The following is a 16,710-nucleotide window of genomic DNA, read 5'->3' as shown; positions in this document are numbered from 1 at the left end:
TAGGGTTATGGATTTCCTTTGGGTAGCTGACACTGTCTTTAAGACGTTGGTATAGGGAGTCCCGCAAGTGTGCCAATATTTTCAGGAGATGTCTGGAAATGTGCTGATATTTGCAGCATTCTTCTGGGAGTGTATCAATTTTCTACATGAAAAAAAAGTTGAGAATTGTGCTTTGAGAAGCAACAGCTACATCTATGAAAAGGCTTCATTCAATTTGGACAAAGGCCTTTCGATTCCAAATAAAACTGGTTGTTCAACGCTGGCCCAAGGACAGTCCTCTTTGCAATCCATATCACCAGTGTTGGCTCATCACAATTACTTCTCCCACCAAGGTTATGCTAGAAGCAGCTATGGTAACTAGGCATCTTTGGAAAACTAATTGTGCTCTCATGCTTGTGATTCTTACCCAAGGCCAGCAATGAATGAAACTGAGTGGAGGAGTTCCAGCTAAACCAGACAAGCTGCAAACCTTCAAATGTCATCACATATCCTGCTGTAAAAATAGATCTTTCTGAGGAGAATCGAGTTACATCGAGTCCACAGCACAGAAACGGGCCATTCGGCCCAAAAGGTCTGTACCGGCGTTTATGCTCCACAGGAGCCTCCTCCCATCACCTCTTCATCTAACCCAATCATTATATCCTTCTATTTCTTTCTCCCTCATGTGCTTATCTAGCTTCTCCTTAATCGATCAATTTTATTGTCACAGGGAGGTGCCGAGGGCCATTAAGACACAACACACTGCAATTTTAATTCAAAAAATAAATGTGGAATTACCTTTTCTAATTTGGAGAGTGCAAGTGAGTAACAGTCCTTGGCTCGGAACTGCATGAACCTCATATTTGATGGATGAGTCAATTCTGTGATGATGCTGAGACTGGGGAACAATCTGAAATAAGGAACACAACAAATGATGTCCAAATTTAGTTAACCGCGGGGCAAAAAATGAATCATTCATGGTTTTCGAACACTGTGACTGTTTTATGACCCAAAAATGCTTGTGATCCAAGCAGCTTAGTTAGAATAGCTCCACCATGACAACAGAACTGAAGGCTGAGATGTTACTGGTGATTACAAATGACAGAAACCCCCAGGGTCATTTCTTTTTATGGATAAAACAGCATTAGGTCATTCATGTAAACAGGAACACTGAGAAATTGGCTGCAAGTGCTTTCTTGTGAAGGGGTGGGGGGATCCCAATAATCTTACTGCAATATCCTGGCTGCAGGCACTTATTTAACTGCAAAAGTCAAATTACATGACATTGAACGTGAGATTTAAGACATGAGATGAGCAAAAATGAGTCCCTTGTGGGAAGATAATCTAGGACATTGAATGTAATAAAACATCTCTGATTTCTCTCGTCCTCAGCAATGTCCTGAGAAGGATGTGAACTGCGGTACTAAAACACCATTAACAGCTGCTTCAGCCAGACTTCCCTAGAATTCCTGTTCTGAAAGCTCAAGTACTTCGATTTTTTTTTTCAAATTCAAACATCATTTGAGTAAAGCATCCCAACATTAAACAGAATGCTGCGGGCTGCTGCTGCATTGAAATAAAGAATAGGTTTTTTTTAAAAAAAAGAATAGGCTTGGTTTTGTTTCCACCGAGTTTAATGTAAATGGTTCTTCAACCTTCTGACTAGCACTCAGTTCTAAATATGTTGAGACCCGGTTTTGACAAAGAGTATATCATTTAGTTATTTTCCACAGTGTGACTTTCTTACGTCACAATGAAGTGACACTTTCGAGAACACTCAAAGTGCCTGCAACACAGAGCACTTTGACTGTCAGGGACATTAGGAACAGGAGTAGGCCATTCAGTCCCTCGAGCCTGCTCCACCATTCAATTAGACCGTGTACCTCAACTTTATTTTCCCGCCTGTGCTCCACTTCCTTTGATTCCCTTACCTAATGTTAAAGGAACCTTGCATGATGAGCTGAGAACTGGTGCCACAAAAATAAAGAATCACCAAAAGCAGAACCGACCCTGACCCTCCATCACCACAGGACCACTACTGCTTGTATTATTACGTAATTAATACTTTTCAGTCCAATAAGCAATTATAACTTAAAGTTTAATTCAGTGTTTCTATTTTTATTCCACATAACAGTGTTTGTATCACACCATCAAATGATGTGCTGCCTACTGTACTGTTTTTGATTTCACCATCCAGGACCAAAGGCATTATAATTCAAGAATGAAACAGAACGTTCCAGAAATACCCAAACTGGAGCCTCAGCCTCTGAGAAAAGACCCTTCCTCAGAGCTGGGACATTATCCGGTCTTATCTTTTTTTCCCCCCAGGTGCTCACTGAGCTGCTGAGTCTTTCCAACATTTCATGTTTTTATTTCAGACATCCAGCATTTTGCAGCTTTTGTCTTTTTGTCTGGCTTCATAAATAACTTGCATCTGTAGGGCTTGAAAATTGAGAGCCCTTCATACCAGTGAAATAATATATAGCGACTAGGGCAGCATCTGCTGCTATGAAAAATATAAAAGAAAAGAATATCACTGGAAAGACATCCTATGAAAAGTGCCAACCGTTCAGTGTATTTTTTCCCGATTCTCACCCTTTTACAAAGCACTGACTGGGATTGAGATAACACAATCTCAGAACCCGGCCCCACTCCATAACTTCACCCACGTGTGACCCATGTTCTTCACACGTGAACCTGGACAGTGTCGGCTTCAAGGCCGAGCCAGATCCTGTCCTCAGCAAATTTGCACTTTGCAGCACGACTCACTGGATAGAGATCAGGAGGCGGGGCAGGGGGGGATCCTTGGTTGATTTTTGTTAGTGAGAAATAAAGGAGTAGAATTAAGTAATACTGTACTTCTGCAAATAATAATTCATTAGGGTAAGTATATGAAATAGAATTTGGTTTAAAACAACATCCATTCATCAAGTGGAAGTGCGAGCAAGTCAACTTGGATGAGAGACAGGCAATAACTCATTTACAGTTATGGCTACTTGGACTTGTACTGCAGAAATGCTCTTACCTGAACATTGTTTGGACATTGACAATCGTCTTGGCGTCAGCCATATAATCCTCTTCAGCGCTCATTGTACTCTCTTTGTCCACAACTACCAGGTTGTCAGCATAAATAATCCCACACTGCAGTAGATTATCCAGACTGCGGGATGCACCCAAGAAAACAAAAGGTAGAGATCAAGAGTTCAAATGTGCTAACTAGTATCACACAAGGCAGCGAACAGGGCTTCTTCCAGAGTGACTGTCAATTCTGTTGCAGGGTCCCACCCAACATATTAACCTCTATTTCCTCTTCAGACACTGACTAACCTCCCATGCTTCATTTTCATTGAAGTTTCTGGATTTCCCTTTCAATTGGATAGCTCTTTCGAAGAGCCATGATGGGCTGAATGGCCTCCTTCTGTGCTGTATCATTTTATGCTTCTACGATTTCAAGGTCTTTCTATATTTAATAATGTCATTCCTTTTATTATATTATTCACTTTTTTACTGGATTATTTCTACAAGCGACTTGAAATCTGTGGGAATACAAATTACATAGCATTGCCTTTGGAAAATGTTACTGATATAATCTTCAGGGGACAAAGTCCTTTCCTTTTGATTTCAGGTTTGGTCTGATATCCATTAATGGTCAGATTATATTTGCCGTCAATGAAAATGGCAGAAAAGTAATTAGCATACAGTTCTGTCCACCAAATGCTCTGCAAACAAATTTCTTGGACAATGCGCTCCTTGGGTTTCATTTGCTTAAAAACTGCGAAAGGAAATTCAATCTATAATAAAATTTTAAAAATCGATGGAAACAAAATAACATGAGGAGGGCTTCAATATTATAGACAGGCATCCAAGGTCAGTACTGTAGAATGGCAAATTTCTTCACTTCACCAGCTCATGTACAACATGGGTTTCATACAAGGTAAGGCTCATTCTATTCCATCTTTTTGCATCAGTGCGAGTCTTCCATTACCCACAGCAGGCAAACTTATGACCTTCCTGTGTGACACTGCCAGCTTAGTACCAATTAGTGCTGAATCGTGGAGAGATTTGAGCTTTGGATTCATTAGTAACTGGGTTGAGAATGCCCAAGCTCATTTCATGTAGGTTCAACTAGCTAGCAAAGAAGGAAACTTTCAAGCCATTGACATGGGCTAGAATTAAAATCGGATCCCAGAGGTTTCTGTGCTGTAAATTCTATGTATGTAATTCAACGTAAAAAAGTGTTCCAGCCCACTGTACCATCCAATTCAAAGATGGATTTCTTCTAATAAAAATCAAGATGTCACTCCAGATATCAACTACTGACTAGAAACAAATAGGCAAACAATTTGCAAACTGATATTTCACTGCAAGCATGCATTTACAACTAATACATAGGAGGGAAATATACTTGGAGGGCGAGGTTGTCTCTTAAGGTATTTTCTCCCCTTTCTCCTTCCATGAGCCATTTCCAAAATGGTGGGCAGAATTCACCAACGTCATTCTGGATCCTGATTGGAGGTGTGCAAGGGATGACTCTCCCTCCTAATAGGAAAGTGCCTGTCGTTGCTTGCTGCTTTTTTTGTGCCAGCCCACTGAGATAAGAAAATAAGCCAATAGAAGATCTGAAACCAAACCTGCATCCAATTACAATATGGCAGAGCATGTTGGGGGCTCTACTCTGCTGCCTTAGTGCTTGAAGGGTTTCCAATATAATCGCACGATTGAATTTCGGCTTTTGATTGGTACAGTGCATGAATACTTACTTGTCAATGCTTCCTGCCATGAAATAGACCATTGGAAAACAGCAGATTGCCTCCAGAAAGTGATTATCTGGCCTGAAAAACACATAGCTTGATATATAAAGCAGTTGTTACACTGTATAAAACCACTGTATTTATTTATTTATTTATTTTTTTATTCGTTCACGGGATGTGGGCGTCGCTGGCAAGGCCCGCATTTATTGCCCATCCCTAATTGCCCTCGAGAAGGTGGTGGTGAGCCGCCTTCTTGAACCGCTGCAGTCCGTGTGGTGACGGTTCTCCCACAGTGCTGTTAGGAAGGGAGTTCCAGGATTTTGACCCAGTGACAATGAAGGAACGGCGATATATTTCCAAGTCGGGATGGTGTGTGACTTGGAGGGGAACGTGCAGGTGGTGTTGTTCCCATGCGCCTGCTGCCCTTGTCCTTCTAGGTGGTAGAGGTCGCGGGTTTGGGAGGTGCTGTCGAAGAAGCCTTGGCGAGTTGCTGCAGTGCATCCTGTGGATGGTGCACACTGCAGCCACAGTGCGCCGGTGGTGAAGGGAGTGAATGTTTAGGGTGGTGGATGGGGTACCAATCAAGCGGGCTGCTTTATCTTGGATGGTGTCGAGCTTCTTGAGTGTTGTTGGAGCTGCACTCATCCAGGCAAGTGGAGAGTATTCCATCACACTCCTGACTTGTGCCTTGTAGATGGTGGAAAGGCTTTGGGGAGTCAGGAGGTGAGTCACTCGCCGCAGAATACCCAGCCTCTGACCTGCTCTCGTAGCCACGGTATTTATATGGCTGGTCCAGTTAAGTTTCTGGTCAATGGTGACCCCCAGGATGTTGACGGTGGGGGATTCGGCGATGGTAATGCCGTTGAATGTCAAGGGGAGGTGGTTCGACTCTCTCTTGTTGGAGATGGTCATTGCCTGGCACTTATCTGGCGCGAATGTTACTTGCCACTTATCAGCCCAAGCCTGGATGTTGTCCAGGTCTTGCTGCATGCGGGCTCGGACTGCTTCATTATCTGAGGGGTTGCGAATGGAACTGAACACTGTGCAGTCATCAGCGAACATCCCCATTTCTGACCTTATGATGGAGGGAAGGTCATTGATGAAGCAGCTGAAGATGGTTGGGCCTAGGACACTGCCCTGAGGAACTCCTGCAGCAATGCCCTGGGGCTGAGATGATTGGCCTCCAACAACCACTACCATCTTCCTTTGTGCTAGGTATGACTCCAGCCACTGGAGAGTTTTCCCCCTGATTCCCATTGACTTCAATTTTACTAGGGCTCCTTGGTGCCACACTCGGTCAAATGCTGCCTTGATGTCAAGGGCAGTCACTCTCACCTCACCTCTGGAATTTAGCTCTTTTGTCCATGTTTGGACCAAGGCTGTAATGAGGTCTGGAGCCGAGTGGTCCTGGCGGAACCCAAACTGAGCATCGGTGAGCAGGTTATTGGTGAGTAAGTGCCGCTTGATAGCACTGTCGACGACACCTTCCATCACTTTGCTGATGATTGAGAGTAGACTGATGGGGCGGTAATTGGCCGGATTGGATTTGTCCTGCTTTTTGTGGACAGGACATACCTGGGCAATTTTCCACATTGTCGGGTGGATGCCAGTGTTGTAGCTGTACTGGAACAGCTTGGCTAGAGGCGCAGCTAGTTCTGGAGCACAAGTCTTCAGCACTACAGCTGGGATGTTGTCGGGGCCCATAGCCTTTGCTGTATCCAGTGCACTCAGCCGTTTCTTGATATCACGTGGAGTGAATCGAATTGGCCGAAGACTGGCTTCCGTGATGGTGGGGATATCGGGAGGAGGCTGAGATGGATCATCCACTCGGCACTTCTGGCTGAAGATGGTTGCAAACGCTTCAGCCTTGTCTTTTGCACTCACGTGCTGGACTCCGCCATCATTGAGAATGGGGATGTTAAATCAAAACATGTTTGAGTATCTGTACAGAAAAATATATATTATTGTCATTCTATTAGCCGAGGTCAGCTTATATTTTATTCTAGAAGACAAAGATGGTGATAGTGGGGGATGAGATTAAATGGGAAAACCACTACCGGTAGCAAATGTCTTTTCAAGGATGAATCTTGAGGAGATGGAGCATGACCTGCAATAACTTTGTCCCTTCATGCCTAATTGTTGATGGTTGGGCTGGGGTGGGCGGGGGGGGAAAGAGAGAAAGAGAGGAGAAAGGGGAGAGCTCCAAGTTGCATTGTCCCTAATATTTATTTAGTTCATTCAAACCTAGGTTCCAGATGTGAAAGGGCAATGTCCTAACCCCAGTGTGCACCCAATCTCCCCGTGCCGTAGAACTTTTAAATAATAGCATAACATTGTTATGCTTTACTGTTCATTTAAGATTGTAGACAGGTCCTGTAGGGGTTAAAGCTAATTCCAATAGCTTAAAAATAATTAATTAATAATTGTTTGTTATCCTGGGTATTTTACTGAAAGCTTACCTAGATATCAAGGCAAGTGAAAATATGCTCGAGATTATAAGGAGTTGGAGCTCACTAGGAGAGTGATCTAAGATATGAGAGCCAAAAAATCTAGGGCAAGAAGGGGAGGAAAGACCTAAAATGCAACAAGCTGGATGACCTTTCCTTGTTCTGTGTTTTTAAATATGGGAATCCCTGCAAATATGGTAACATGGGGGGTGAAGATGTTGTCCGCACGTTTGGAAATGGGTATACAGAGTTTTCAGCAATGTTCACCTTTATAAACACTAATTATTTATTTGCACGAATAGTCTTTGACTTTTACAAGTCGTATGATGACAACAAGGGATTTGTTCCAACAGAAAACCCTCAGTTCCCCTTCTAGAGTTTGAAGTAGTATACCACATCCCTCCCTTCCTTTAAGATAGACTGATGCCATATAGGGTGTACTTAAAAAAAAAATACAAGTAACTAGACTTTCAAAGACAAGACATGACATTCAAACTTTTAAACAACAAAGCCCCTCAAGTATGACGGGGTCTCTTGTGCCTGAAAGGAAGAATGCAAGTAAGAGCTGAATCATCTAGGTCATAACCATTAAAATAAATATTGTGTTTGGTCTGCATGATAGGTTGAAATTCTGGTGATGCTATTACTTTCTTAAAGAAGGACACATAGAATGGCATCATCCTCAGTGAAGGTTAATTCTTGGAGAACCAGGCACTATTGCTCATAATCTGATTTCCAACTTGTGCCATTAGTTTGTGCTTAGACACCATGTGGCGGCTTGCAGTGCAAGATTCTTCTGTAAAGACGTCAGCTACAGTGATTGCCTTGGGTGTGGGAAGTTGACCAAAAAAATTAATGAATTGCACACCTTTCTCCAAATAATGATTGGTGACAGCCATTAGATCTGGATATCATGACAAGTTATTAGGACCAGGATTATCAAATCTAAGAGCATAGTAAACAATCACGACTTGAATTGGTACCCCTTGAAAATATACTATTGTTGTTGGCTAGTTGCTGCTCAATGAGTTAATTGTGCACTGTTCCTTTAGGATCATTTTTGTCTCGCTGATGTCGTGTGCAAGCGCCAATGTCTTTGCGATGCCATTCTGCTGGGTTGGAAAACAACCTCAACAAATGTTCTGGGCTGAAAATAAATCAAAGAAAGTGCACTCACGGGTTATCCAGCAGCAGCACAATGGGGTTCAGTTCTTTTCTGGGCCGGTAGTATGCTCGGAGTGGAACAATAAAATTGTACAGGCCGTTGCCCGCGGTCTCTGCGGACACAATGATCAGTTTGTTCTTGAAGCCATAGGCCTTTGCATCTTCAAAGCTGTTGTGTCTACAGCCCTTAACAGAACAGCAAAACAAAGCAACAAATGAGGCAGGTACGAAGCCTATATATCGCAAGGCCTTTAATAAGTCGCCACAGCATGACACTTCAGAACCAATTAAAATGGACAAATATGGTGACAAACATCTTTATGATGAGACGTTAAACTGAGGCCCCCTCCATCTTCTTGGGTGGATGTAAAAGATCCCATGGCACTATTTTGAAGAGGAGCAGGGGCGATCTCCTTAGTGTCCTGGCCAATATTTATCCCATAACCAACACCACTATCTGGCCTTTATCACATTGCTGTTTGTGGGAGCTTGCTGTGCGCAAATTGGCTGCCACGTTTCCTACACTACAACAGTGACTACACTTCAAAAGTACTTCATTAGCTGTAAAGCGCTTTGAAACGTCATGAGGTCGTGAAAGGCGCCATATAAATACGAGTTCTTTCTTTCTTTAAATTAAAAAAAATATTTTGTATAATTAAGTTTGCATTCAGAGTGTATGCGCTAATTTTTTTCCCAGTGCCTGCTGCAACAGGACTCTGTGACTATCACAGAAGAAAGAGACATCTCCTCCACAACACACTCATATCACAACTCTGGCAGTCAGTCAGTCTCACCATCTGTAAATGTTACAAAATTCACACAATTCCTCCCTGAAAATTACTCATTGTTGTATCTTGAATGCTTTGGGTTTTAGAAAACTGTTTTTCGTGACACTATTTATTCTTTTGAATGGTTTCTAAGAAAACTTTTAAAAGAAACTTATGTGGATCGTATTGTTGGCTGAATAACTAACTATTTACTTGTTCTCATTCAGAGACATCGCTGATATGAAACGTAATCTATTGCAGAATGATTGGGTAAAGGTTTTTTTCTCTTTGACTGGTGGAAGGGATCCTGAATGAAATGAGTTTTGGGCAGTCTCAGGTTACTTTCAATCGCTCTCAGGGTGCAGTGTCTCTTTAATTGCCACTAGAAATTTACCGCCGGATAATGAAGGAAAAGGTAAAAAGCAAGAAAAGCTGCAATTCCAGACACTCCCAGCAGCCTGTAGTCAAAGCGTTATTCCACCTAAAACCCTTGGATGGCCTGCAGCCAGTGGTATGTTCATGTTACAATCCCCAGGAACCAAGTGATTGATACAGAGGCAGGAGCAATTGGCTTTGTGCAGAGATTGGACTGAAAATGCTGCATCAACACAATGCAAATCACTAAGCAAAAAGCCAAAGTAAGCAAGAACAAAACTAAAGTAAGATTGGTACACATGGATGATGGGGAAACAACTGCAAAATTTGTTCCTGATTAACAAAAAGACAATTTATTCACAGGGATCACATTGTTTAACTTCAACATGAAACTATTGCCTATTACTGTGTTTGGGTTTGTTACTATTAACCATTAGGTAGGGAGACCTACCATTTTCTCACAAAGATAACACTATACAGCAACAGTAACTCTTTCTAAACAAGGGGCTATTTATCTCACTGATTGCCCTGGATCTAGAGATAGGATACACTCCAAAACGTTAAGTATCATCATAATCCTGGACGATTTTACTTTTGAGCCACGTGCCTTTTACTGAGCTTTGATAAATCTTTCAGAATAAACCGATATTCTTGTACTATCCTCCAATCCTTCTGCTGCAATCGGTGTCCTTTTGTGTCCTGCGCATAGAGCCATCAGCCTGCTTAGTCTACCAAGGTAGATACTGAGGCTGAGAGTCTCTTACCTTGTCTAACCTCAGACAGCAGAATGGAGCCTTCACAGGTAGAAGGTGGCACAGAGTTGGAGAACTTCCAATGTAGGGAGAATTTGGAGGATATCCTTTCACATACCTGGATAGAAAGAGAAAAAGGCAGATCTATGGTTTTTATAACGTAATCTGAATTTGTTTGTAACCTTCCCTGATATTTTCCTCCATTATTTTTTAACTTGGGCAGAACTTCCAACTTTGGCAGGAGGACATAAAATGGGCAGTAGTGGAACAGCCGCCCATTATACACCCCCGAAAGAAAATTTGGCTAGGCGGATCCACTACTGCCTGTTTTACACCCTCAGCGAAGTTGAAAGTTTACAAATGACATGCTTACAATTCTGTTAAAAGTAGCAGAGAAAAATATTAGGATGAATGCTTTTTGATTTAATTACTCTGCAGTTTTTGTAATTTGCAGCAAAAGTTTGCAATAATTTCAGTTTGCAATGATTAACCAAACAGATCTTCGCATATGAAACTGGAATAGTCCCAACCCTTTGAATGACAATATTAATGTTCATGATATGAACGATCACTCTCTGATTCCAGCCAAACTACTTGAATACGCCTCAGTTGGTTGCACTCTTGCATCTGAGTCAGAAGGTCATGTATTCCAGAGACTGGAGCACAAAATCTAGGCTGACACTTCATTGCAGTACTGAGGGAATGCTGCATTGTCGGAGGTGCCGTCTTTCAGGTGAGACGTTAAACTGAGGTAATGTCTGCCCCCTCAGGTGGATGTAAAACATCCCATGGCACTATTTCAAAGAAGTGCATGGGAGTTCTCCTATTAGCCGGTGTCCTGGCCAATATTTATCCCTCAACCAACGTCACTAAAAAAAGATTATCTGGTCATTAGCACACTGCTATTTGTGGGACCTTGCTGTGCGCAAAATGGCTGCCGTGTTTCCTACAACAGTGACAACACTTCAAAAGTACACCATTGGCTGTAAAACATTTTGGGACATCATGAGGTCGTGAAAAGCATTATATAAATGCACGTCTTTCTTTGTGTGTTCAAACCTATGGAGACAATTGGGCTTCTCTCAAAAAAGAGATCCACAAGATGGTGCTATCGAATCATTTATATGTTGTGGCTGGGTTGCGTATATACAGATACTGGTCTAAAGCAGTTTAGCAATTTCCAAAGAATCAACAGTTTTATGAAAAAAAAAATGCCTTGTCCCCCCAGAATGATCCCATTTGTGACTTTAACTCGGTTATAAATGAAATGATGAATCATCCCACTAAATCTCAGAGCTAAAGGCTATTTACTACTCTGCAATGCTTATTACCTTTATAGATTTTAGCCAAGCTTGAATAAATAGAGAAAAAAAATATTCATTTTGGAATGTTGCACAGTTGCTCTAATGGGTCGAGATGCTTACATGCAATAGCACAATAAATATAAGCAATCTTTGCACTGTCATGTGATTGTTCACTCATCAGGACAAAGCCCAAAACTGAACTCAGTCATCAAACAAATATGGTGAATCACCTCACTAAATGGGCTCAATAAAAGTCTTCTTTTTCTGACAGTGCAGGGTTGTAAGTGGAATAAGTTTCAGTAGTCTCAACCCAGTTCACAGTGGGCATGTACCTGTAGCACAAAATTGCACACTATTTGCGGTCATCAACCTTGCTCAAAAAGGCAAGAGGTGCTGCTGAGCATGGAAAAGTCCGATGCTCGGGCAGCAGTTGGTGCTCTTGAGATTAGAGCTTATGGTATATTGTTGAGGTAGAGTAGAGGCAGCTTTACTCTGCAGCTGGATGTTATGTACCCGAACTCATCCAAAACTCTGCCGCCCGTATCCAAACTCGCACCAAGTCCCATTCACCCATCACCTTTGTGCTCGCTGACCTACATTGGCTCCCGGTCTGGGAACACCTCGATTTTAAAATTCTCTTCCTTGCTTTCAAATCCCTCCATGGCCTCGCCCCTCCCTAGCTCTGTAACCTCCTCAAGCTCTACAACCCTCCGAGATCTTAGTGCTCCTCCAAATCTGGCGTCTTGTGCATCCCCAATTTTCATTGCTCCATTATTGGTGGCCATGCTTTCAGCTGCCTAGGCCCTAAGCTCTGAAATTCCCTCCCTAAGCCTCTCCGCCTCTCTCTCCTCCTTTAAGACACTCCTTAAAACCTACCTCTTTGACCAAGCTTTTGGTCACCTGTTCTACTATCTCACTATGTGGCTCAATGTCAAATCTTGTTCGATAATGCTCCTGTGAAGCGCCTTGGGACTTTTTACTATGATAAAGACACTATATAAATGCAAGTTGTTGAACTGGAAATGTTTGGGTAGATGCTGACAAGAGTTCACACAAGTACTGAAATTCCTCATTTTGATGAGAGCAGAATTGACCAACAAAAGAAAACCACCCATCAGTTCCCATTCCTATTCAGTCTCGCTGTCACTCCAACTGAGGATAGAGAAGTAGGGAACCATTAAGTCTACTCCTTCCAAAACAGCCACTCGCCCAATGAACTCCTATGGACTCTCCTCCATTTTTGATGAAGGCAAACTGCTGCTTTATGCAGTTTACTTCTCCCTGGTAGCGTACTGCTTAGCTTGTTCGTACAGTGTTTTAAAAGTGACTATTTTACCACTGTCCCTGCAACCTCCTCCAGTGCAAAACCCTCCCCACCAAACACTCCGTTCCTTTGAGTCCGGATTCCTGTGCATGCCCCCTCCCTTTGCCCCACCAATGGCGGCCATGCCTTTAGCTGCCCAGTACCCATAATCGGGAATTCCCTCCCTAAACTGCACCGCCTCCCACTCCTCCTTTAATTCTCCTTTAATTCTGCTTCAGACTATGCATTCTATGATCTCCTTATTTGGTTTGGGGTCCATTCTTCCTTATGCCTCTGTGAAGCAACCTGGGACATTAGTACAAACAGGAGAGATTTACCAAACAGTAATTTTATGTTACAGTATTTACCCATATCATGATGCTGTAAATTAGTAAATTACCCAGTATCTCACAGGAGAAAAAAAAAGCATTTACTCTAGTGATTGGAAAAAACATTTGAAACGTTGGTGAGTAAAAGTACAGACTTCCCACTGGGAATGCAAAGTCTTAAAACTTTGCGGCTGTGACTCAAAAAAACAACAATTTTCAACTCCCACCCGCTTCCAACCCACCCGTTCTTGGGGTTTAAAATCACCCCCTTACTGTTTACACTGAATATTTACAATCTAATGAAGTGCTGCAGTCTGGTCGTTGCAGGGTGAACTCTGATTTTAAAAAAAAGCATTCACTCTAGAGATTGGAAAAAAATCATTTGAAACCCATGATATGTGACAACTCTGCAACTTGTCCCTAACTCTTAGGGGGTGATTTCAAACCCCAAGAACGGGTGGGGTGGGGGGCTAGTGGGAGTTGAAAATAGTTGTTTTTTGGGTCACGACCGCAACCCGGCTTTATTTCCGGGTTTAACGTCGGCGAGTAAAAGTACAGGCTTCCCACTGGGAATGCAAAGTCCAAACATTTTGCGGTTGCAACCCAAAAAAACAACTTTTTTTTAAAACTACCACCCGCTCCCAACCCACCCGTTCTTGGGGTTTAAACTCACCCCTTTACTGTTTACACTGAATATTTACAATATAATGAAATGCTGGTTGTTGCAGGGTGAACTCTGATATACTCAGCCTTTGTTAGAAGGGCAAGAGCATTGCATGATAACGCTCCCTGTGAAGCATCTTGTTACCACTTGGCTACCGGGTCGCACCAAGTGTCTTGTTCACTCCCATGGTTCTATTCTAAATAACGTGTACAATTTTTTTTATTCGTTCATGGGATGTGGGCATCGCTGCAAAGGCCAGCATTTATTGGCCATTCCTAATTGCCCTTGAGAAGATGGTGGTGAGCCGCCTTCTTGAACCACTGCAGTCCGTGTGGTGAAGGTTCTCCCACAGTGCTGTTAGGAAGGGAGTTCCAAGATTTTGACCCAGCTACAATGAAGGAACAACAATATATTTCCAAGTCGGGATGGTGTGTGATTTGGAGGGGAACCTGCAGGTGGTGGTGTTCCCATGCGCCTGCTGCCCTCGTCCTTCTAGGTGGTAGAAGTCGCAGGTTTGGGAGGTGCTGTCGAAGAAGCCTTGGCGAGTTGCTGCAGTGCATCCTGTGGATGGTACACACTGCAGCCACAGTGCGCCGGTGGTGAAGGGAGTGAATGTTCAGGGTGGTGGATGGGGTGCCAATCAAGCGGGCTGCTTTGTCCTGGATGGTGTCAAGCTTCTTGAGTGTTGGAGCTCCACTCATCCACGCAAGTGGAGAGTATTCCATCATACTCCTGACTTGTGCCTTGTACGGTAGCATAGTGGTTATGTTACTGGGCTAGTAATCCAGAGACCTGGACTAAAATTCAGAGTCATGAGTTCAAATCCCGCTACGGCAGCTGGCGAATTTAAATTCAATTAATTAAATTCAATTAATTAAAAATAAAAATCTGGAATTAAAATACTCGTATCAGTGATGATGGCCATGAAACTACCGGATTGTCGTAAAAACCCATCTGGTTCACTAATGTCCTTTAGGGAAGGAAACCTGCCGTCCTTACCCGGTCTGGCCTATATGTGACTCTTAATTGCCCTCTGAAATGGCCCAGCAAGCCACTCAGTTGTAAAATCTCGCTACGAAAAGTCATAATAAGAATAAAACCGGACGGACCACCCGGCATCGGACCACTAGGCACCGGACACGACAACGGCAAAACACCAAGCCCAGTCGACCCTGCAAGGTCCTCCTTACTAACATCTGGGGACTTGTGCCAAAATTGGGAGAGCTGTCCCACAGACTAGTCAAGCAACAGCCTGACATAGCCATACTTACAGAATCATATCTTTCAGCCAACGTCCCAGACTCTTCCATCACCATCCCTGGGTATGTCCTGTCCCACCGGCAGGACAGACCCACCAGAGGTGGCGGTACAGTGATATACAGTCAGGAGGGAGTGGCCCTGGGAGTCCTCAACATTGACTCTGGACCCCATGAAATCTCATGGCATCAGGTCAAACATGGGCAAGGAAACCTCCTGTTGATTACCACCTACCGTCCTCCCTCAGCTGATGAATCAGTCCTCCTCCATGTTGAACACCACTTGGAGGAAGCACTGAGGGTAGCAAGGGCACAAAATGTACTCTGGGTGGGGGACTTCAATGTCCATCACCAAGAGTGGCTCGGTAGCACCACTGCTGGCCGAGTCCTGAAGGACATAGCTGCTAGACTGGGCCTGCGGCAGGTGGTGAGCGAACCAACACGAGGGAAAAACTTACTTGACCTTGTCCTCACCAATCTCCCTGTCGCAAATGCATCTGTCCATGACAGTATTGGTAGGAGTGACCACCGCACAGTCCTCGTGGAGATGAAGTCCCGTCTTCGCACTGAGGACACCATCCAACGTGTTGTGTGGCACTACCACCGTGCTAAATGGGATAGATTCAGAACGGATCTAGCAGCTCAAAATTGGGCATCCATGAGGCGCTGTGGGCCATCAGCAGCAGCAGAATTGTATTCCACCACAATCTGTAACCTCATGGCCCGGCATATTCCTCACTCTACCATTACCAACAAGCCAGGGGATCAACCCTGGTTCAATGAGGAGTGCAGAAGTGCATGCCAGGAGCAGCACCAGCCGTACCTAAAAATGAGGTACCAACCTGGTGAAGCTACAACTCAGGACTACATGCATGCTAAACAGCGGAAGCAACATGCTATAGACAGAGCTAAGCAATTCCACAACCAACGGATCAGATCAAAGCTCTGCAGTCCTGCCACATCCAGTCGTGAATGGTGGTGGACAATTAAACAACTAACGGGAGGAGGAGGCTCTGCAAACATCCCCATTCTCAATGATGGCGGAGTCCAGCACGTGAGTGCAAAAGACAAGGCTGAAGCGTTTGCAACCATCTTCAGCCAGAAGTGCCGAGTGGATGATCCATCTCAGCCTCCTCCCGATATCCCCACCATCACGGAAGCCAGTCTTCGGCCAATTCGATTCACTCCACGTGATATCAAGAAACGTCTGAGTGCACTGGATACAGCAAAGGCTATGGGCCCCGACAACATCCCAGCTGTAGTGCTGAAGACTTGTGCTCCAGAACTAGCTGCGCCTCTAGCCAAGCTTTTCCAGTACAGCTACAACACTGGCATCTACCCGACAATGTGGAAAATTGCCCAGGTGTGTCCTGTCCACAAAAAGCAGGACAAATCCAATCCGGCCAATTACCGCCCCATCAGTCTACTCTCAATCATCAGCAAAGTGATGGAAGGTGTCATCGACAGTGCTATCAAGCGGCACTTACTCACCAATAACCTGCTCACCGATGCTCAGTTTGGGTTCCGCCAGGACCACTCGGCTCCAGACCTCATTACAGCCTTGGTCCAAACATGGACAAAAGAGCTGAATTCCAGAGGTGAGGTGAGAGTGACTGCCC

General features: G+C 43.8%; 1 protein-coding gene across 1 annotated transcript in view; it reads right to left on the bottom strand.

Moving 5' to 3' along the window:
* Window positions 1-16,710, bottom strand: part of kcnt1b (potassium sodium-activated channel subfamily T member 1b) — a 150,384-nt gene that overhangs the window by 27,582 nt on the left and 106,092 nt on the right. The window contains exons 19-23 of the mRNA XM_067969433.1: window positions 10,248-10,353; window positions 8,355-8,527; window positions 4,740-4,811; window positions 3,005-3,139; window positions 778-889 (exon numbers count right to left, since the gene is read on the bottom strand). Of these exons, the coding sequence (XP_067825534.1) occupies window positions 778-889; window positions 3,005-3,139; window positions 4,740-4,811; window positions 8,355-8,527; window positions 10,248-10,353 (598 nt within the window). The remainder of the gene's footprint in view (window positions 1-777; window positions 890-3,004; window positions 3,140-4,739; window positions 4,812-8,354; window positions 8,528-10,247; window positions 10,354-16,710) is intronic.

The sequence above is a fragment of the Heptranchias perlo genome, chromosome 31, assembly GCF_035084215.1.
Source record: "Heptranchias perlo isolate sHepPer1 chromosome 31, sHepPer1.hap1, whole genome shotgun sequence".
NCBI lineage: Eukaryota > Metazoa > Chordata > Chondrichthyes > Hexanchiformes > Hexanchidae > Heptranchias > Heptranchias perlo.
The sequence above is the reverse complement of the archived record's forward strand: the minus strand, read 5'-3'. Positions and strand labels throughout refer to the sequence as shown.